Source organism: Hydra vulgaris, chromosome 09 (assembly GCF_038396675.1).
Source record: "Hydra vulgaris chromosome 09, alternate assembly HydraT2T_AEP".
NCBI lineage: Eukaryota > Metazoa > Cnidaria > Hydrozoa > Anthoathecata > Hydridae > Hydra > Hydra vulgaris.
Genome location: NC_088928.1, coordinates 20,332,059 through 20,355,641, shown reverse-complemented (window position 1 = coordinate 20,355,641; position 23,583 = coordinate 20,332,059). Strand labels below are relative to the sequence as shown.

At 28.6% G+C, this 23,583-nt stretch overlaps 1 protein-coding gene across 1 annotated transcript in view; it reads right to left on the bottom strand.

The window, feature by feature from the left end:
• The window catches only part of LOC100203960 (cilia- and flagella-associated protein 36), a 37,795-nt gene that overhangs the window by 359 nt on the left and 13,853 nt on the right, over positions 1-23,583 (bottom strand). Inside the window, exons 2-7 of the mRNA XM_065805008.1 lie at positions 22,109-22,173; positions 18,106-18,210; positions 13,388-13,502; positions 4,922-5,099; positions 504-591; positions 85-372 (exon numbers count right to left, since the gene is read on the bottom strand). Coding sequence (XP_065661080.1) covers positions 85-372; positions 504-591; positions 4,922-5,099; positions 13,388-13,502; positions 18,106-18,210; positions 22,109-22,173 — 839 coding nt within the window. The remainder of the gene's footprint in view (positions 1-84; positions 373-503; positions 592-4,921; positions 5,100-13,387; positions 13,503-18,105; positions 18,211-22,108; positions 22,174-23,583) is intronic.

Here is a 23,583-nt window from a genome sequence, read left to right as displayed (position 1 = left end):
TTTATGTATATGTATAAACAAATATAAAAATTAATCCACACGTTCAAGAAAAAAACTTGAATTAAATTAAAAAAGAAAACAAACATTTATATTTAATGGAGTTTGGGTAATGAGTTCAGATTCTTGCTTAGCATTTGAAATCCACAGAGCAGCAGCACTTTCAGGGGTTTCACATTTTTTAGACGTAGACTCTGCAAATAATAGAGATTGTGGTGTTGAAACAGGTAATGTTATAGTTGTAGGTATTAAAGTTGTTGTTGATGAAGATCCTAGTGTAGAAGTTGTTGATGTTGAAGTAACTGTGTTCAAAGTTGTTGGTATCGATGCACTTTGATTTAGACATGACGTATTTGTTACTTTAAAGGGAAGTTTCTGGAATAAATAAATCTTTTTATAACTTTTAAAAACAAATTGATTTCGATTTTACCCGTATAATATAAATATAAAAGCAATTTTTCTGTTTATTAGAAAAAAAGATTACAACAACATTACTACATTATTACCGATTCTTTTATTACTAATTGACTACCAACTTCATCACCAGATCCTGATTTATCACAGTCATTATTAATTTCTATGATATTATCAACTCTGAAATTAAAAAGTAAAGGACAAAACTTAATTATGGAGATTTCTTGATTCTTACGTCATAATATAATTAAATAACATTATAATATAGTTAAATAACATATTATAGTTAAATAAAATCATAATATAATTAAATAAAATAATATAAGGGGTCGTCCATAAATTACGTCACGCAATTTTTTACCATTTTAGACCCCCCTTCCTTCCTTGTCACTACATTGTAACACTTTAGTAACAATTTCCATATAAGTAGCCACTAAACCATTTACCCCTCCCCCCCCTAAAGCGTGACGTAATTTATGGACGACCCCTAATTAAATACCATAACAAATAATGGTAACTTAATCTGATTTTAATTTGACATTTATCAATTTTCGCATTGATTTTGACATTTATTAGAGCAATAGCTGTAACCTCTCCACCTCTATCTAATGGACGATAAAACCTATCGGTTATTATTGTTAGCAAATCAGCTGTAGAACGAGAAGGTCGAAATCCATATTGAGGATCAGAAAGTGAGTTATAAGATTCAAGATTCAAGATTAGGTGTTTGTTAATTAAAGATTCAAAAACCTTGCTTATGATAGGAAGAAGACTAATGGGACGATAGTTTGAGGAGTCAGATCGCTCTCCAGAATTAATGAAAATAGGGAAAACAGATGCCGCTTTCCAACAAGATGAGATAGCTGAACTCAAACTAGTCTCACAAAGAGCAAGTAGATCTTCCTGAACTTTGCAAGAGATAAGACTCAACAGGAGAAAAATTACTTCGAAGACCATGAATATTAGTGAATGATAGGTTTATAGAACTTGGTGATGACGATGGTTTTTTGTGTTTTATAGTTGTTGATACTTTAGTTATTTTTAAATTTGTTAAAGAACTTAACTTAAAGCACAGATAGTACTCAGTACACTATTTAATAGTCCAAGCAATTGCCTCATTACTATTAATAAACCTATTAATAAATATTAATAAGTTTTGTAACAATTGGAAATTTTTAGACAGAGCAGAAATTTGCAAATTTGTAGGCTTATATATTTTAAATTCCCTGAATAAAATAGTTCATTTTTATCATTTAGGCTTATATCGCGATGATGGTTTAATAATAATGCAAAAAAAAAATCAGGGCCTCAACTTGACAAAGTCAGAAAAAATATTATAAAAATATTATAAAAACATTGGCTTCCAAATCAAAATAAACATTAATTTAAAAATTGTGAATTTTCTTTTGTTGATGTCACATTTAACTATTCGGAAAATTCTTAAAGGCCTTATAAAAATACTAATGATGAATTATCGTATATTAATATAAATTCAAATTATCCCCCTCAAATCTGAAAACAAATTCCTATTTCAATTAACAACAACGACTAAATCAAAACTCTTCTAATGAAAATATTTTTAACTATTCTAAACGTGTGTATGCAGATGCTCCTAAAAAAAGCAGATTTAAAAATTTCGAGCTAAAAAAATTTGAAGCAAATTGCAAAAAAGCAAAAATAAAAATAGAAATATAATTTAGTTCAATCCTCTGTACAACAAAAATGTTTCAACAAACATTAGAAAAACGTTTTGATAATTAATTCCCTCTTTCCCCCAATAATATTTTAAAGTTAATTTTAATGTTACGTGTCAATCGGGTTTTTTTTTAAGTTTTTAAAGTCTAACCAACGGAGACGTAACGTAAAGTAACTAAATCTAGATTTGAGATGTAACTAAAATACATCCCAAACAAAGATTTTTTTAACATTACATTTTGTCTCAATTTGTTTCGGTTACGCAAAAATAACCAACATTTTGCACATAGCGTTACAGTGTTACATATTGTTATGCTATATGTTAAGTCTGGATTATTTTATTTTTTTAAATTTTGTTATTTAGGTGCCCCAAGAAGACCTAACGGTCATGTTACAGAGCACTGCGGAAGTGCATTTAAATAAATAAAAAGTTCACGTTTTGTTATTAGTAGTTATCAAAAAACTAAATTAAAAAAAAAAATTTTATTACTAAAGTACTCATTACTAGTATTTTTAACTTAACTAAAAAACTAAGGTCACAAAATCATTTGTTTATAACTATATAATGATGCTACATTTTATTGTTAAAAAAATTAGTTGGTAGTTTTATTTATTGAACTCACTGCTTTTAAAATTTACTATAAGACAATATATTTAGCTATATAAATGCAATTTATTTGTATCTCAATTTGATTTTTTATCTTTAATGTTTATAGTTTGGCTCCTTGAAGCATTTGTTAATTTGCTTTTTAATTAAAATATTTTAAATATATTGTGATGTCTTTTGAATTAAACTAAAGTTTACTAAAAGCCAACACAAAAAAGTTCACGCCTCCTTCCTTACCACGACGCAAAAATATGTCCAGAGTTTGTTTCGAACCTGGATCTCCTGCTTCTAAAGTAAGCGCTCTAACCACTGCAACACAGCCACTTTAATTCTTTTAAGATCGACTAACACATGTCCAACTGTTGTTCACATGGAACTTTAAAATTACGTAAAAATTTTGCATGTAACATAATCAATCTTGTTTATGTTATAATACATAACGTAAATTTAAAATGTTATAGGGGTTCTAACAAATTGCACAAAATTTTAAACAGAAGCACTATTAAAGTAAGCTATAGCTGTACGAAAAATATTGAATGAATTATAAAAGGCCACAATTTTGCATTGATTTATAAAAATAAATTTCTTAAAGAAAAAAATACTGAAAATTGTAATTGCAAGCCGTTAATTGACTGCCCTATGAATGGCAAATGCTTATCAAAATATATTATTTACAAATGCATCGTTTCCTCAAAAAATAACTCTGATAAACAATATATTGGCGTAACCAAGGTTGAATGGAAAAAATGTTATGCCAACCACAAACAATATTTTAAACAAAAAATACTCAAAAGAGACTATGCTGTCAAAATATAATTGGCAACTAAAATAAAAAAATATCAACTTTAAATTAAACTAGTCTATTATAAAAAAAAATTTCTTATTAGGAGTGGTGCATAAATGCTGTTATTAAATGTAAACAATTAAATTTCTTCCCCTCTATTTAGCAGAAATTGGTTTGTTTTTCTGCATGCACTAGAAGCCCTAATTTTGAAATGTACCATAAAATAGTGTTTACATTGGGGTGAAGTGGGACAGAAAAAAGAAATATTTATGCCCTGCTTCTTCTTGTCGCCATTTGATTATTTCAATTGGTGAAAGCTCTTGAACATTTTTATGTCAATTAGCTGATTTTATCAGTTTCTATTTAATAATTTGTGTTAAAATATTATTTTAAATTTATTTGCCCCACTTATACTCACACTTGTCCCACTTTACCACAATGGCACGGTTTCTCTAAAAGGAAAAATTTATATACTTAGTTATAATTGGCTGGAAACCTAAGGGGATTGAATCGGTGCCTAAAAAGAAGGTTTATTTGTAAAAACTTGTCTGGTTCAGTTTATACATCAAATAAAAAAGATATTGCAATTACCCTAAAAAAAAATTTAAGTGTCCCACTTCTCCCCACTCTCCCATATACTATGTTTACAAGAAAAAATCGAAATTGTTACCCATTTAGATCAAGAAAATTTACTAAACAAAAAATCTGAATTAATTTCTAACTGCAGACATAAAAAACCTTTTAAAAAATTATAAAAACAAATAACCAGAGTAAACCTAAAAGAATTCTTTTCATGATTTTTTAATTATAATGTAGTTGATGCAACTTCCTGATTGCAAAATAAATACAGTTATTACATAATTAATTATAACAATTCCCAAAATCCTGTGAACTATTTTTTTTATAATTTGAATTTTTTGATGTTTAGACGTTCTTCCTGATGACCCTACTGATGGAGAAACAAATTGTTGAAGAAAAAATTAGATAGCGTTTTAATAATATATATATATATATATATATATATATATATATATATATATATATATATATATATATATATATATATATATATATATATATATATATGTACATATATATATATAGTATATATATATATATATGTACATATATATATATAGTATATATATATATATATGTCAGTGCCAAGGTTGTTAAACTCCATATTTAACTGGGGCCAGAGCCAGGGTCCACATTACTTACTTATCACATATCAACCTACTGAAAAAAGTGGTTTAATAAAACCTAAAGTAAAAATAACTTCTGAATTTTTCAATTAATAACAGTGTTTAAACTTACTTAAAACAGGTAACAAAAATATTTTCTGCGCTGTCTAGTAATAATAACTAGCAATAACAGCTTTGTCTTATTAAAAAAAAATTTATATAAAAATTTTTTTTCCTAACTTTGTCCCTATGGTCTCTATTTTTGATAATATCTCTTCCATTGATATATCAAATTCTGCATCATCTTCTTTTTTTTTTTGAGATTCTTCATATTCTAATAATGATTTCTGCATCACATTTTTTAGTATTTCATCTTCTGAAGAAAGCTGAGAACTTTGTGCTTTTCTAACATCTTTGCCTAAATATATTCTTATATTTTTTAATGTAAAACAAAATACGCAATAAATAAAATTAAAACATAAAAGTAACATATAATTAAAAATATATAATAGTAACTAAACATATATTAAATATTTAAATATGTTAATTCATTTCAAGTATGGTGAAATTGTCACTCTCAACAAGGCTGCAAGCAGCCACCAGGTTTGAACCAAAATAAAAAATGTTTGGAAGTTATCAAATGAAGAAATCAATTGAAGTCAAATTAAGAAAAATCAAATAATCAGAAATCCAAAAAGTAATAAAATGGATGACAAAAGACTTCAAAATGGTTGACAAAAAACTTTGAAATCTTTGAATTGCATGAATCAGGAAAACATGAAAATGGGAGAATACTCATAAATTAATGAACAAAGAAAAAAACTAGATCAATAAAAGTTTTAAAAAAATTAGTGTTGTTATCAACTTTAACTAAATTAACTAAAAAGTCGTAAATCAAAATTAGTAGACTTATGAAAAATCGAATCGTCAATTTAATCAACTATGGACTTCCTACTAATTGACTAAAAGTCAATTTAGTTGAGTGAAAATCTTAAAATCCTTTTATCTTTTCATTCGATTTCCAATCTTTAGTTTTTGTTTGTTTATTTAATAATAATAGTATGTAATATTATCACTATTACCTTGTTTTTTATTTACTCAACAGGGGTGGTCCAAGCTGGCTTGGGGCCTTAGAGTAAAACCAAATTGTGAAGCTCCTAAATCTAAATGTCATCTATACAATCACATTGTAAGTATGATTGTAATGACTTTTTGATATATAGCCACTGTGTCATCATCGTCCATGAAAGAAAAATTGATTTGAATTTTCAATTTTATTGTTCTGAACAAATGAGTTACATTTTCTAATAAAAACATTTGAAACATGTTCTAACTTATTTATTTTATAAATAAGTAGTGTACTTACAACTTAGAAACAACAACAAACAAAAAGCATTCAATTTCTTCAGAAAATAAGAAAAAAAATCAGATTCTAGCTTAACAGATCAGGTAATTTAAAAAAAAAGATTTTTGTTATTAAATGTAGTTCTTAAAAATTAATGTTGAAAGGTAATTTCTTACATATCATATGTATAAATACAGTATTCTTTACAAAGAAACTTAAAAAAATGCTTGCTGTTTAATTCATCAAACAGTTTAAAAGACTCTTAGGGTAGTCAGTAATCTGGACGATTACTGGACCTTTTGAACTGTTGCCAATGATGGTTAAGTAATGATGGAGTGATTCTGTTGCTTACTCTTAATAGATGCCCAGTAAGTGGTTGTGGCAATCAATAAAATTTATCATATAAAAAAAGACAGCATGTGCTTTGGGATCGACACTCCTGTTTGGAAGCTTGAGGTAGGAATCCTTAAATTCTTCAATAAAGAGGTGATAAATGTCTTAAGGAACATTTTCAATGGAGGCATGAATAACTGTATCAATCTTTTTGAATGTGTCAATGAATGGAAATGCTAAGAAACAATCATGCTTTTCTGCAAGTTGTTGAAGCAAGTCAACATTTCATAAAAGCTTTCTGCACTCATTGCCTGCAAATTGCTCTCTGTAAAAAGGTTGTTGTTGAAAGTTCATCATTTTTGGCCACTCTGGTACATTTTTCCACTGCAGACACAGACTCTTGAAGAGGTGGTTAACAACACCAAAAAAGAAAGTGAATTTCCATAGATGGAATGAAGTCTAACATGAGTGTTCCTTCAGGTTACTTAATAACTGACTTATGCACAGCATTCTGAAACTACCTGGCTTTTTTTTGTTTGGGCACCTGCTTGGAAGCCTTTATAATCAATTTAGGCATCTGCTTCGAAGCCAATCAATTTGATTGGAGCGAAATGTTTGGAGCTCACTACTCTGATGAAGATTCTTTGACTCGATGTCACACCAGGTACAAGGTTGAACACTTGAGTGAGACTGCAAACCACAAATAATGTTTGCAAGCTTTATGCCACATGACAATACAAAAGACATCTCTCAAGGCTCAATTTGTTCATGATCTACTTTACATTGTCATAATTTTCAGAGCGGTTTTCTGCAATAGCTACCTGAAGTTGATGCTTCACTACTGAGTCCTTGAAGAGAGGTTTCTTAGTTGGGGGAGAAGCATTTGGTTTTAAGTTAAGAACCCCTAGAGACACTTTCAGGAACCCTCCCCTCCCCATTCTCCATCAATTCCCGATTTGATAAGTTCATTTGACTGAGGATCTCTGATCTAAACTAAAGTGTTTCCTAGAGCTTTAACTTCTTTATATTTTCAGTGCAACAATAGATGTTTGGATTATTCTCTAATAGACGTTTGGATGTGTCTGAGATTTCTGAGATGACAAACAAGTCAGGAAGATGCTTTCCAAGAGAATCAAATTTTTCACTTAATTTTTTTTAACTACTCGCTGGGGAGCTACTTTGTTAAGTGTTTGAAAGCCCAGTCTGGTTTTGAACTTGAAGAAAACAGGAGCCTTGTTAGTTATAACAGAAGCAGCTACTCTTCTGCTGCTTGTATGTCTTTTGCTGCAACTTCAAGCAAGTTCTGTCAAAACATTCCTTTTGTACAATTATATGGAATCCCTCTTCCAATCAGTAAAAAGCATTCTGAACAACATTTCTCCACAACTGGCTGTTCTTTTTCGCTGAGTGGAAGTTCTTTTCGGCTCACTGTTTATATTTAACTAATGTGAAGTGCTCGCTTTAAGTTAAAATAAATTAATTTATGCACACACTTTAATATTTATTATGTTATTACATTACTATACTTAATAAATAACATATTTATTATATTTGTTATGTTTTGAATTGTAAAGTAAAAATATAATAAATTTTTGAATTTAACAGTGTGTGATAAATTCTTTTATTTTAACTTTACCATTATAATTAAATTACTCCATTATAAGCAAGTAAGTTTGACTGGCGATAGAAATAATGCATTACATCTTTCAGATAGATCAGATGAAGAAAGCTTTTTTTAAATTACAGTTTATAAGTAATAATATATGCTGCCTTGTTCTATATAAATGTTACCAACATACAGGTAACATTTATATATGTGCATAAATCTTTTTATTTTAACTTTATCATTTTATTTAAATTACTACATTATCACCAGGCAGGTTTGACTGAGAATGTAAATAATGTTGTACATCATGCAGAAAGTCAAATTTTAATATTTTAGGTGCATTATAGCTATTATTTTTCAAAGATTTGTATGGTTCAGCAAGATTTAAATTTTATTTTGTTTTATGATTTTATTCCGCTAAAGAGATCCCATAGATTAAAAGAACTCAATAATATTAGCGAGTTATGTGATAAAATTTGCTGTTTATGGTTTAATATGACAATTGAAATAACATTAGATCAAAAAAACTTAAAAACAAAACATGCTACTTTACCACGGAAAATTATTTTTCCATGGAAAACTCATGGATTTTCCTTGGAAAAATAATGGGTTTTCCATGGGGAACTCATGGTTTTTCCATGAAAACCTGTTCCAAATACCCATGGAAATTCCATGGTTTTCCCATGGGTTTTTTCATAGATTTTCCATGGAAATTTTCCGTAAGGGTTCTTTTGGCATAATTTTAGTTTAAAGAGAACTTAACTTTTTCATAGATAGAGCACGATCTTCTCAGCAATGAGCTATGCAATTGTCTCAGTCCTGTTAGTTAACCCTAAGTCATAACATAGGACTCCTTATGTGACATCAACAATGTGCACCAAAAGCATTAACAGGGACTTCATCCATGCGCAACATGGCACTGTAAACACTCTGATATTTTGCAGCTGTTGATGAAAGCTGCCTCTATGAGAGCTACCACATAATTTGAGAAACCTTACTACCAATCGGCCTCAGAATCATTAAACTGAGTTTTAGACCTGTACCCTCATTAGAAGATAACAGGGAGAGTTGCATAACCACTATCAAGGAGGCACAAGCAAAAACCTATGAGAAGAGTCAAAAAGATCCAGCATTCATCATTCTAGGCAAGAAACAATGTAAAAAAATTTTATGCCAGCCTGATAGATGAAGAAGGAGTTAGCAGTATTTTTCTGCTTACTCCTAAAGTCTTTGTCTAGGAGGCCTCCTACAAGAAAGTAGCTGGATTCAGTTAATGTCTTTGCCTAAAAAGCACACCCTACAAGGCAGCAGGGCATAGGGCAGGTAGTACTGGGTTACATAATACCAGTAGCAGGGTAATCATGATGATCCTGAACCTGACCTCACCTGGAATAATCAAAAGGAGCTACTTCCTGCAAACAGCACCTTAAAACAGACATGATATTTTGGAAATGCATTAAAATATTACATCTAACATAATATTAGAGGTTAAAGTGAGCATAGGTTGGAGTAACTAGTTAGTTAATGAGCTCACACTGCATCGAAACAGATTTAAACATTTAAACAGAACACAAACATACATATATAAAGTACTTATGGGTGAACCAACACCGAGCCAGAGGTTCAGACAGAACACAAACATACATATAAACATAAACAGACAGAACAAAAATATGTATAAATAAACATAAAGTATAAATAAAAAAAATACACGAAAAAAATAAATTATTAATTATAAAAAATTATATATTACTATAGGCATGACCAATTTTAAATAGTACTGATGACAGGAAGCAAACTTCTTCCACCCTTTGCTTAGAAAGAGAATCCCACAAGGCAACAGGACATAGAACAGGTTGCACTGGGTTACATGTTAGTTACAATGAGAGTTAGTAGGAAGAAAAAAAAGAGTATAGAGCAAGGAAACAGTTGACAAAAGATTTGAAAAGTTGTATGAGTCAGGAAAACATGAAGATGGAGAGAGTTCCAAAGAGTTGTAGTGCAGGGAAAAAAAACTAGACAAACAAAAGTTTTTAGAGCATGCAGGGAGAGATACAGCAAACGAATGAGACTTTGCTGAATGAAAAGTCAAATGAGAATAAGTTTTAGTTGATCGAGAAATTTTAGTTGATTAGAGGTGGTAACTTTTTGAGCAGCAATCATGATAGTATTTGTAGAAAATAGAGAGAGATACAACTCTGCAACAATGGGAAAGAAGCTCAAGTTTAGCAGATAGAGTAGGTTCAACTACATTTACAATCCAACTACGTTTATAATGCGTTTTTGGACCTTGCCAAGAAAAGAAAGAGCATCATTAGAAGAACCAACTCTAATATGACAAAAGTATTCCTTACAGAGACAAATAAGAGATTTGTAGAATCTAAAGTAAAAAAATGATAAGCACAATAAAGAGAAGCAACCTTAACAAATGCTAATTTAGCAATCAATTGTATATACGGTTTATAGGTCAATAGTAAATGATAATAGTAAAGAAGAGGACTCATTGAGAGAGTTGACTGAGCTTGATCTCCAATTAGAACATCCCAAGCATCTCCTTGATTATGACGCTTTGTAAAACTACAGGCAATTTGAGCCAGTTTCCAACAAGAGATTGTTAGGTTTTTACATATTAAAAAAAGTCTCCACTATGTTTTTGAATTTCAATATCTAGTAACTTTGGAATAATATTGCCACACTTCTATCTAAACTTTTTATTTTTGTTTCTAAATAGTTGCAAACCCAACACTTGTGCAGTATTATATTCTTCTGGCTCAATTGTTAAAAATTCATACCATTATGAATGGTTTACAACATTTTAAATGTAGAGTAGGTGATCTAGAGTTGCTTCACTAATACCTGCATCAAGACTCAGCACTCTACCTAAGATTGAAGACATTACTTTTGGTGCAGATTTAACTCAAAACTTAGACATATAAGGTGATACTGCAACTCTTTGTAGACTATTCTCAGATGCTTCCACAAAACCGGATTAATGTGTATTTGCATGTAGGCACATCTGAGATCAAAAATTGAAAATTTATCACCAATTTTTCTCCATCTCCTCGCTGCATCATCAAATTTATCACTCGAGGCATTACGCACATTAACATACTGATTCAACTCATAAAACTCCATATCAAACATTATGTTTGGTATGGAATACCAAACATATCTTTCTATTCACCTCCTATTCCATAAAAAAAAAAAGTTTTAAAAATTGCCTATGTATTCAAAAAAACATGATCCCTTACACATAAGAATACAAACTACAAAAAAAATAGAAAAAAATATTTTTGAGTGCTGCCGCATTTTATTTGATTGTTTTCATTTTTAGCCTAAAATATTTTGATATTGTAGGAACGTCAAAAAAGATTATATAGATATTTATGATAAATATTTATGATATTTATGTAAATAGCAAATATTTGTTATGAACAATATTTTTTTTCAGTAAAATAATTGTTTTGTTACTCATGCTATTCATCCTATAAAAGAGGGTTATAAAAGCAGTTATTATTTGCTGAATCAGCGAATAACCACTACTTATTATAATTTTTGACCACTTTCAAAACTTTGTTTTGCGTATCCTCGTCCTGAAGATAAGTTATTTTATTTGAATTTGATCTAAATGTTTATTTTTATGTATACATTTCAAATTATCTTCTTAACTAATTTTTATGAATTGATATTACCATAAAGGTTTAAAAACAGCTTCATTTTAAATAAATTAAATTGTCTTCCCATTCCTATGAATGAAATTTAAAACATTTCAAATCATCTTCTAAATTATAAAAAACATCACTACCTGTAGGAAGATTAATAAAACTCTGCAACACCTTATAAACTTCCTATACTTTTAAATTGTAATTTTTTAAAGTAAAAATGTAGAAAAAAATTGTATTTATAAATACAATTTTCATTTGCATTTTTTTAAGAAAGATTTTTCGATATCAAGGGACCTACTGGAAATTGAAGAGGAAAGCTTCTCTAGTGAAGCAATGATTTCAATAGTTGTAAAATGTATAAAATCAGTTGTTGTCTGTTTTTGAAATAATTTTTTTTTAAATGATCCAAAGAATAATTTAAAAAATACAATCATGGCATGTGAGCCAGAGAGGAGTTTTTTGAATTTGCTTGGCAAGTGTTCATAGATTTCGAATCTCCAAATCTCAAGTGAAAATAAATTTTTACAAATTATCTATCCTGCCTATTCAACTAGTTTCTGCCCATTCAACTGCCTATTCAACTCTAAGTTTCAACCCATCATGTTTCTGGTTGTACCCCACTTAAATTGTTTTTTTAGGAAGCCATCTTATTTAAGAAGGTTATAATTATAATTTAAAAAAAGAAAAGAAAAAGTCTCCTTTACTCCAGTGGCCTTCTTGACCTTGGGGAGGAAAATTCATTTAAAAAAAAAATTATATAAAAGTATTAAAATATAAAACATGTTGAATTTTCAAACAAATGCAAAAATTAAATAATTGTTGGAACAATAAGTTTTATTTACAACTTTATTTAATTTAATCCATAAAAACTTTGTGTTGTAACTTTTACATTTTAAGCAATGCTTGAAAAGAAAAAAAAACATAGTGGGATGGCTTTCAATATTTTCAAAATACTATCTTATAATTGCTATATATTTTATACTTTAAATAATGACAGGCTGGCATATCACCCTGTCCTGTCTTAAATAGTGACAGGCTGGCATATCACCCTGCCCTGTCTTACTTGGAATACTGCTTTTAAGTATTTAGTAAAAACTATTGTTTGATGAAAATATAGCAGAAAAACAATTAAAAAAATACAACACATTAAAAAACAAAATGCAGTAAACACTACACAGTAAATTGGTATTCTAGTTCTCTAGTGTAAACAGGATATAAAAATGTGTTTAAAAATAATGATTGCATAAGAATTAAATCTTAAAAAGTATAAAAAGAAAATTACCACCTCAATAACCCAATCAACAAATTTTTATCATTGAATCTACTCCCCCATGGCTGTTCAAACCTTCCCTGCAATTAGGTAGGTGAGAATAGATTTTGTTAAAAAAAATTCATTAAAAAATTAGTATAATATTTAGTCTTACTCAGCATTTTAAACATGTTTTTTGAAAAAATACACTGCATTGGGAAGTCATTGCAAAACAAATTTCTTTATGTTTAGATGCATTCTTCTTCTTATTATCTTAATATAATCTTTTAAGTAGATCTCTTGTTGTAAAATATTGTTTTTAATCTAAGCTGGTGGTCTCCTGAGAGTTCGAGATATCAAGAGTCAACTGTATATATATATATATATATATATATATATATATATATATATATATATATATATATATATATATATATATATATATATATATATTTAATATAAACTAAAATAAATAATATGAATAAACAAAATATAGTCACATGCTGACCTTGTCGTTGCTTGATTAAATCAAGGGCTTGAATTTGCAGTTCCAGATTTTTTTCTATCATCATTTTTTTAAATACCTCGAAATCATCGCCTGCTAGTAAATGATGAAGCACCATCTATTAATAAAATCTTTTTAAACAACAACAAAAAAATAATCCAATGCATTTTTACAAAAAAAACTTTTTTCCTAAAATATAGATTGAAAATTTGTTTTCAAAAACATGTTTGCATGCAAAAACTATAAGTTTACGCATGCAAACATTTGAGAATGGTCTTAAATTTAAAACCTTATTTAAAATTTACTATTTATATCTCCTTCAAGATTTATCACAAAAATATGTATATACAGCTGCAAAATCTGAAGGACTTCAGAGCTGTATAAGAGTGCCATACTTAAACGATGTCAGGTCGGAAAAATTTTGTTTTTAATTTTTTGCATCCTGTTACAAGAGTTAATGATTAATTGGTTATAAAATCATTAAAAAAAAAAAGCATTGCTTTATAAGAGCTTTAAAAAATGTAGCAATTAAACTAGCAATTAAATTAATGCATGTTTTTTATTTTATTTTATGATTCACTCCCAATAAGGCTGCAAGTAACCACTATTAAGTTGGGAGTCACTAGAAGAAAAAAAAAATTGAGTCCTAGCTTCTTTTTCTGATAGCTCCTTTGAGTAGCAACCATGATTTGTAGAAAAGAGAAAGAGATGTAACTTTACAACAATGGGAAAGAAGCTCAAGCTTAGCAGATAGAACAAGTCTAACTACATTTACAATGCATTTTTTGGTACTTGTCTAGAAGAAAAAGAGCATCATTTGAAGAACCAGCCCGAATATGACCACAGTATTCCATACAGGGACAAATAAGAGATTTGTAGAGGTGCAACCTTAAGGGATGTTAATTTAGCAATCAATTGTATATATAGTTTCCATGAAAGATCAGTCGTAAACAATAATCCAAGAAGATGTAAAGAAGAGGACTCAGTGAAAGGGTTGCCATTCATTAATATACGAATGTCAATAATATTGTGATAGCTGTTTGCAGTAAATAACTGAGTTTTGTTAGAGTTAAAATTTACAAGCCAGAGCGAGCCCCATACTGTTACAGAAGTGAGATCAGATTCAAGATCGACTGCCTGTTCTATGCGATCGAAAAGAGAAGAATTTGTATCAAGACAGGAGTATAAAGTTGAGTTATCAGTAAAACAAGCTAATTTAGATTTAAGGTTGTCAGGAAGATCATTAATAGAGATAAGAAACAAAACAGAACCAAGGATAGAACCTTGAAGTACCCCAGAAGTTTGCTGGAAGTGAAGAAGAATATTGGGCTTCAAGGATGACTTTAATAAAGCAGTTAAAAAGAAAAACTTGATAATCTCAAAAACTTTCCCAGATACACCATACAAAGCAAGCTTATGGAGAAGAACAGCATGCCAAACTTTATTAAAAACCTTAGATATGTCTAGATCAATACCCTAGCCTCTCTACCTCTATTTAATGCACAATAAAATCCTTCAGTCAGAAGATATGACTTTAGCAACAGAAGCTGGAGTGATTTGAATATCTAACAATTGGTCAACCTGTTTAATTGGAATGGAAAGAAGAGAATGAACATAAGATTCAAGAGTCAAATTAGAAGAAAAGTTCATTGAAAATAGTTATACCTTATCCTTGAGAGAGGTAATAAGATTAGTCCCATGAATGAGAGATGGAATGTTAGACCTACCTTTGTTAATGATGCTGTTGAAGATTTTCCTAACTTCTGAGATAAGGTACAAGATTTAGTGAACTGAGAATAATGGAGCTTGGCATCAGACAGCATTTTTTACATCAATTTCTCATAATTCTAATAAATAGCCGTTTTTTTTTAAGAGAGTTCTTTTGAAAAAGATAAAAAAAATGATTACAATTAGATATATTGATTAGATAAATTTGCACAATACAAATATTTAGAAAATTTATAAATTTTTTAACTTTGACATATTTATTACATTTGTGTTGGTTTTTTAGAGTGATCATAGAAAGAAAGTTGTTTAGAAATGCAAATTTAGTTTATCGGCAGTAGGTGAAGATTTAGTTTAACGCAAATTATTTAAAAAGAAAGGAAGAATTGGCAGCACATTTTTTCTTGAAACTGATAGTATCATAAGTTTTTATTTTAGTTTCACTCAATTTTAAGACAGCTGTTACATGCATATCAGAACTTAAAATATGGTCTAATAAAGTTATTCTTATTTATGGATGATGTTCCACTTACAAACACTTTTGTTGCTATTATAGCACAGCCTTAATTTTTATTGAGACAATTTTTCAAATGCTCTGAATATTCTCTGCAAATTTTACACCAAATTAAAGCAAATTCTTCTAAATGATTTGTTTGAAAGCCGCAGGATTTCCTCCAAATCCTCCATATTTCAATACAGTTCTGTTAGGCATATTACAACTTGTTTAGAGTTTACTTTGTGGAACACATAGTTTTTGGTATTTTTAATTGCTTTAATAAAAAACCTTAAATTGTTGCAAATTTAAAAAAAGTTAAATATGTTTCTTAATTAAATTTTTTTAAATATTATGTTTTTTCTCTACATTTAAGGGGTAAATAGATTCTATCTGTTGACCAGCTTTGAACCCCTTTTTCATCTATTAGGCTGGCATAGATGTATTTATAATACATTGTTTCCAGTTAAGGATGTTGAATGATGGATCTTCTTGACTCATTGCATGGTTTTGCTTGTATCTCTGTTTTTATGAATAGGCAACTCATTCTATTAAATGAAAAGAAATGATTTAATCTTAAAACCTTTATATAAAGAAACTAATAATAGAAAGAAAACTTATCATCGGATAGTTAAAGAGGTAAGAGTGTTTTCTTAAGATTTAAAAATTGGAACCACTTATTTATATTAACCACTTTATTTATATCTATTTATTTAGAAAACATTAATAGTTTAGAAGAACCGAGGAGAGAACACTTTTGTAAGACTATGATGGAAATATTGTCTGAACCACAAGCTGTAAAAGAGTTTAATTGAGAAAACACTTTGGGTTAACCTGATTAACTGGAGTGGCAGAAAGAGTAAAGCCATTAGATTCAAGAGTGGAATTTGAGGATAAGTGCTTTGGAAATAGTTCTGCCTTATCCTTGGGAACTAACCTTGAGGTTAGTTCAGACCCATAATTTAGTAATAAAATGTTAGATTGACTTTAGTTAATAACAATTCAATAAGTTCACTTCCATAAGTTCCATTTTGCCATAGTTCATTCCATTCCATAGTTCATTCCATTCCATAGTTCATTCCATAGTTCATTCCATAGTTCATCCCACAGTTCATTCCATTCCATAGTTCCACTTCCATAAGTCTTTAGAACCTAACATCTGCAATGATTAATACAAGATGATTGTTCTTGTAAAAAATTTGATTATGGTTTAATATAGCAACTGCACAAGTGAATAAGGCTTGACTTAAAACTGATGAAAAGGAATAAAAGATTCCATACCTGCTTGGATCCAGGAGGTTAGGTGAGTTTATGAATACATAATATAGATATTATATTTATGAATAGTAATACTTTCAATACAATCTTTTTGGAAACCATATATCTGGAAACCATATGTATTTTGCAATGGTATATATTTATATATATATATATATATATATATATATATATATATATATATATATATATATATATATATATATATATATATATATATATAAAAGTGGAGCACAATAAATAGATTCAACCTTAGAATAAAAAAAAGAAAAAGTGGAGCACAATAAATAGATTCAACCTTAGCATCTGCTAAGGTTGAATCTATTTATTGTGCTCCACTTTTTTAATCTGGATTCTATTTTTTATCTCTATAAATCTTAAATACGTCCTTGTATGGAATACTGTTACCATATCCAAAGAGGATCTTTGAATGATTCTCTTTCTCTTTTAGACAAGATGCAAAAATGCATTGTAAACATAGTTGAACCTGCTCTTGCAGCCAACCTTTAGCCATTATCATATCGTCGTAATGTTGCTTCTCTTTCTCTTTTTTATAAATGCTATAATGGTCACTGCTCTAAAGAGCTAGCGTCTCTTGTGACATCTACTAAAATTCATTCCTGTGTTACTCGTCATTCAATTAAGTTACATCCTTTTACTGTGACTGTTCCTAAGTACTCTGAAAATTCTTATTTCTCTAGTTTTTTTACTTTAAAATCAGTTCTTTGGAGTTCACTCCCTTTATCTTGTTTTCCTGATTCATATAACTTGCGATCTTTCGAGTTGTCTGTTAATCATTATTTAACTTTATAAATTTCATCTTTTCTCTTCCAGTAACTGTAATAGTGGTTGCTTGCAGTTTTGTTAGAAGTAAAGATGTTTAAAAAAAAAAATAAGGTAAGTTTATGTTTTCTTTATTTTAGGTATTATGTAACAGTTGCAATAAAAAACTTTTTTATTGATTAAACCCAAGTTATATCAAGTCACATATTTGTTGAACAAGAAGAAATGCATTTCAGTGCCAAAGGTTTGTTTTTTAAGGTTTCTGTTTCGCAATTATATGGTTAGAAGAGAGGCTTAAGGGACAGAAAGAGAGGGAAATAAAAGAAATTAAAATTATAAACAACAATTAAAAAAATAAAAACAACAACTGCCTGAATTTTTATGACTTGAGTTTTTAACTCATAGTTGAGATAAAACTAAAAAAAAAATAAAATAGAATTACCTGAACTTGAGGATCATTTTTTGCAGGCGGAGATGTGCATGCATGCAAAAACTGATCTTCTGTTATCCCAACATCTTTTAAATAACCACCAAGTAGACTTTCAACCTAAAAAATTACTCTGACTTTGAATTATTCCAAAACTAAAAACTAAATTGTTATGGAATATTATATTATAAAAACTTTGTTTAATTTATCAACATAAAAATGTTGATGAACTAAACAACAATTTAGCAAAAAAATGAGAAATATAAAATTGACTTGGACAGAATCTTTAACATTATTTAATGTTGTGGACAACACCTAACCAATGAAAAAACAGATTTTTATTATGATAATAGGGATTATGATGATGCACTTTAGAAAAATATGTAAGGCAAACAACTTGTATAGGTAAGACAAATAAATACTTTGGTATTGACAATATTCTGTAAATAGTCTATAATTTTTATCCTTGATTTATGAAATTTACATAGATCATAAACAAACATAAAACAAAAAAAACTGTAAGGAAGTAATCAATTAAAAGAAAATCTTTTTTTATTTTTAAATGTGTTGTCAAGTTCCCATTATGTTTATCTAACTTTTTTATAATAATAACTATCAGAGTTTCTCCAAAGCTGTCGTCTATACTTTCAAAACTTTTTAACAAGTGCTTATCAGTCTTGTTTTCCAGCCTGCTGGAAAGCAGCATCTGTTATCCCTATTTTCATAAATTCTGGAGAACAATCTGACTCGTCTAATTACCGTCCCATTAGTCTTCTAACTATCATAAGCAATCTTTTGAGTCTTTAACTACAAACACTTACTCTCTGATCTTGAATCTAATAACTTACTTTCTGATCATCAATATGGATTTTGATCTTCTTGTTCTACTGCTGATTTGTTAACGGTAATAACTGATAGGTTTTATTGTGCATTAAATAGATGTGGAAAGTTTAAGGTTATCACTCTCAACATTTCTAAAGCTTTTAATAAAGTTTGGCATGCTGATCTTCTCCATATTCTATCTTCTTACAATGTAGTCTTTAAGATTATTGAATCTTTTCTTACCAATCATAGTATAAAAATTGTCCTCGACAGCACTCTTCTTCATATCCTCGACAGCACTCTTCTTCATATCCTGTAACTTCAGGGGTTCCTCAAGGTTCTATCCTTGGCACTATACTCTTTTTAATCTACATTAATAATTTCCTATAAATTCTCACACCTAAGGTGGCATTATTCGCTGATGATGCTACCATTTATTCTTGACTTGATAAGAAGCCGACAATCTCTGATTGCTTGGAGGGGCCATTTGAGCTTGAAAAAGATCTCACCTCTGCTACAGCATGAGGCTCTAAGTAGCTGGTGAACTTTAACCCAGATAAAACTCAATTGTTTTCAGCTAACCGTTATCACAATAATCTAGATCTTCCTGTATTTATGAAGGGTAATATACCTAATGAGTCATCTACCCTTCATCTTCTAGAATTAACTTTTACTTCCAATCTTTCTTGCACACCATATATCAAATCTCCTAAGGTTGCATCTCTTTATTGTGCTTGGCACTTTCTTACTCAGGATTCCATTCTTTATCTCTATAAATCTCAAATCCGCCCTTGTATGGAATACTGTTGCCATATCTGGGGTAGACCCTCTAATAATGCCCATTCTCTTTTAGACAAGGTGCAAAAACACATTGTAAACATAGTTAGACCTGCTCTTGCAGCCAATCTTCAACCACTATCACATTGTTGTAATTTTGCTTCTCTTTCTCTTTTCTATAAATACTATAATGGGCACTGCTCCAAAGAGCTAGTGTTTCTTGTGCCATCTACTAAAATTCATTCTCATGTTACTCATCATTCAATTTAGTCTTATCCTTTTACTGTGATAATTTAGAATTTTTAGAGCACATAGTTTTTAAGAATTTTTCCTTGAACATCAGTTCTTTGGAATTCACTTTCTTCATCTTGTTTTCCTGATTTATATAGTTTGCAACCTTTTAAGTTGTCTGTTAATTGTTACCTTGCTCTATAAACTTTGTCTTTTCTTTTTCAGTAACTTCAAACTCTAATAGTAGTTACTCGCAACCTTGTTGGAAGTGAAGATATTAAAAAGTAAAAAATTGATTAAATTGTAGCTTTAAGTCATTTTTTGCAAATTATTTTTTTTTTGCAATTATATCAAATAAAAAGACCAGAACAAAAATCATCAAAATATTAAAGGATAATAACAGACTAAAAAATTAATAAAAATATGGATTATTCCTTTACTATTCTTTTGTTTGTTTATGCAACACAATGGTCGCAAAAAGTGACCAACGGAGCTGTCCATGTAGACCTAGGAGATGTGAAAATAGAAGTAGATTGTAGATGATGTCATTGGGTGAGAATCATAAATGAATGTAAAGACTATTTTGTAGGAGGAATAAAATTTTAGGACTCAGGGATAGGGTGAACAATAACTCATGCTCTAGTCATCCTAAACAAATGATAAAACAATGGTCTATGAATAAACAAGTCGATATAGATCGGCTGGTTTATTAATGGCAACCATGGCTAAAATTATCGCACCATACAAAAACAATAAAATAAAATAAGTAGATAACAAAATATTAAGTAAAATGATAAAAAATGATAGTTCGGGCAATATAAAAAGAAAAAATAGGCTAATAAATGTGGTACTATTTATGGTCTAAACTCTAGATAATAAATTGAAAACTGATAATTACCTGTGACACAAAAGTATATAAATGTTGTTAATGTAACAAATTCATAATATAAAGTTCACAAAGCGCTATAATACATGGGCATAAGAGGTAAAAAAATGTTGGTAACATGATAACCAATCAGAATTAAGTAGTGGATAATGGTGATCCCCCTCCTCAGGAATGCACTGTGATCACCAATGATGTTTTGGAGAGCCCGAGACCTACACTAATGCCACTTGTTAGGGGCATGTCCTTGCAACAGATCTCACCACCTGCACAGGAAACTAACATACTTTACTAAGTATAAGGTACATTCTTTATTAGAGATTAAAGCAACTGCAAAACAGCAGATCAATGCAGGTATCAAATAAATGCATGTACACCCATTAATTATATGAAATATGGTACAATATGAACCACTTAAATCTGGCAGGTCTAAAAAAATATTTTATTTAAAAAGTCAGAAGTTAAGGCTAATCTATCATTATGCAATTTAAATGAACCATAAACACAGATAAACAGTTAGAAAGTTTATACAAGTGTAAAACTGACTCATATATTGCTGAAAGAAAGCCTTTATTAAATGAGTCAAATGTATCTAACAGACATATATTTTATGATATAGCAGAAAACTATTTTTTTTAGTAGGAAAATAATGTCACTGATGATAATTGCAATGATAACGATGACAGTGGTGATGGTAATAATAACTGCATTTATTAAATATTATTCTCTAATAGTATAACAGTTTTACTTCAATAATGTTATGCATTGATATAAGTGATGTATGTGATGCAGTTGTGATGTAGAGTATTCGCTTTATATGCAAGAAGTACAGAGGTCAATCCCCAAACATGTCTCTGATAGTACCATACTTAACTTGTTTCTCCAAGTAGAGGCTTTGTTTATCAAGATTTGTGTTTCAGAGTTAAAGGATTGAGAGACATAGAGAGTTATAACAACAATAAAAAAATGTAACTTGTTTGACTGAAGTTACCTCCTGGGTTTTAAGAAAGTTAAAACATTAAAAAATAGTTTATTAAAATTTTTTCCAATAGTTAAGCTTGAACTTACTTTTAACAAATGCAATAATATACATTAAATAGTTTATATGTTTTATAGTTTATATGTTATATTTGTTATATTCATTCATAGTTTACATTTTTTATAGTTCACATCTTTCAAACACATGTGTAGGTAAATTTAATAATTTTTTTTTTCTAAATGTAAAAATTAAATTTAAAGGTTAAATTAAATTTTAAATTTAATTTGTTTAATTTTAAATTATATTAAAAAATACAAAATGTATACCAGAGTTTTATATTTATTGTGGATTTCTGTCCAGTTCAAATGATTCTCCTCAGTTTCTTCAAAGACTAGAAAATAGATTAATGAAACTTTACATGTTAAATGCAAAACAAAAATATAAATAATATCATAAAAATATAAATATAAAATTTTTAAAAATAATTTTAAAGCAATTACAACCTAAATATTTATGCTTTAGATTTTTTAATTTAATTTTTTAGAACAAAATTGAAATAAAATATTAAATCTTTTTTATTTTAATTTTTTTAATTAAATTAATGTTACTAAATTTTAGATTAGACTACATAATAAAAATAAACAAAATAAAATAATATAAATAAAACATGCATTTATATTAGTACATAAATTAAATTAATAATGTACTCAAAATCAAAAAATCAACTTTTGCAAAATAATAATAATGGATGACAAAACTATATACAAAAAACTAATAACAATTAATATACAACTGTCAAATGTCAAAAAAAAAGAAAAGAAAGATTATATTACACACTTATTCAATGCAACTCAAAATTCAAAAAACATATATACATATGTTAACTTACATTGATAAATTGTTTAAAAAAAACAAGCAAAATATTAATAACTGACATTTTTCTAACTTTACAGCAAGTTAGTTTTTTATTTTCAAAAAATAAACAGAAGCATAAATAAAAATGTGTATTTGTATCTACATAAATTTAAACTTATTAAGTAGAGGTAGCAAAAATATCAAACATTCTGAATCTTGAAATTTCAGGATTGAGAAATTTGTCCTTGCGAAACCCCAGAATATTCTAGAGTAAGAAAGTTTTAGAATATTCTACAACTGCATATCATAGCTGATGAAGCAAATGAAAAATAATTTTTAAAAACATTAAACACGACTTAATGATAATATAACTAATTATTTATTACCAAGCATTTTACAAATTTTTCATAATTACTCATAATTAATGTTTTCATAATTATTCATAAGTAATGTGGTATTACTTATAAATAATAATCTTTTCATAATTATTCATAAATAATGTTTTCATAATTATTCATAAGTAATGTTTCATAATTATTCATAAGCAATGTTTTCATAATTATTCATAAGTAATGTTTCATAATTATTCATAAGTAATGTTTTCATAATTATTCATAAGTAATGTGGTATTACTTATGAATAATAATCTTTTCATAATTATTCATAAGTAATGTTTTCACAATTATTCATAAGTAGATTAGTATTAGAAAACTTGGCTTTTAATAAAGAAGTTTGAGATTCAAAACCTCAAAAACCTCTGAAGTATTTCTCAACCTGTTTCTCCATGTAACTTTGGTCTTGTTAAATAAGGTTCAACGTATAAAAAACCTCTGAAGTATTTCTCAACCTGTTTCTCCATGTATCTTTGGTCTTGTTAAATAAGGTTCAACGTATAAAAAACCTCTGAAGTATTTCTCAACCTGTTTCTCCATGTAACTTTGGTCTT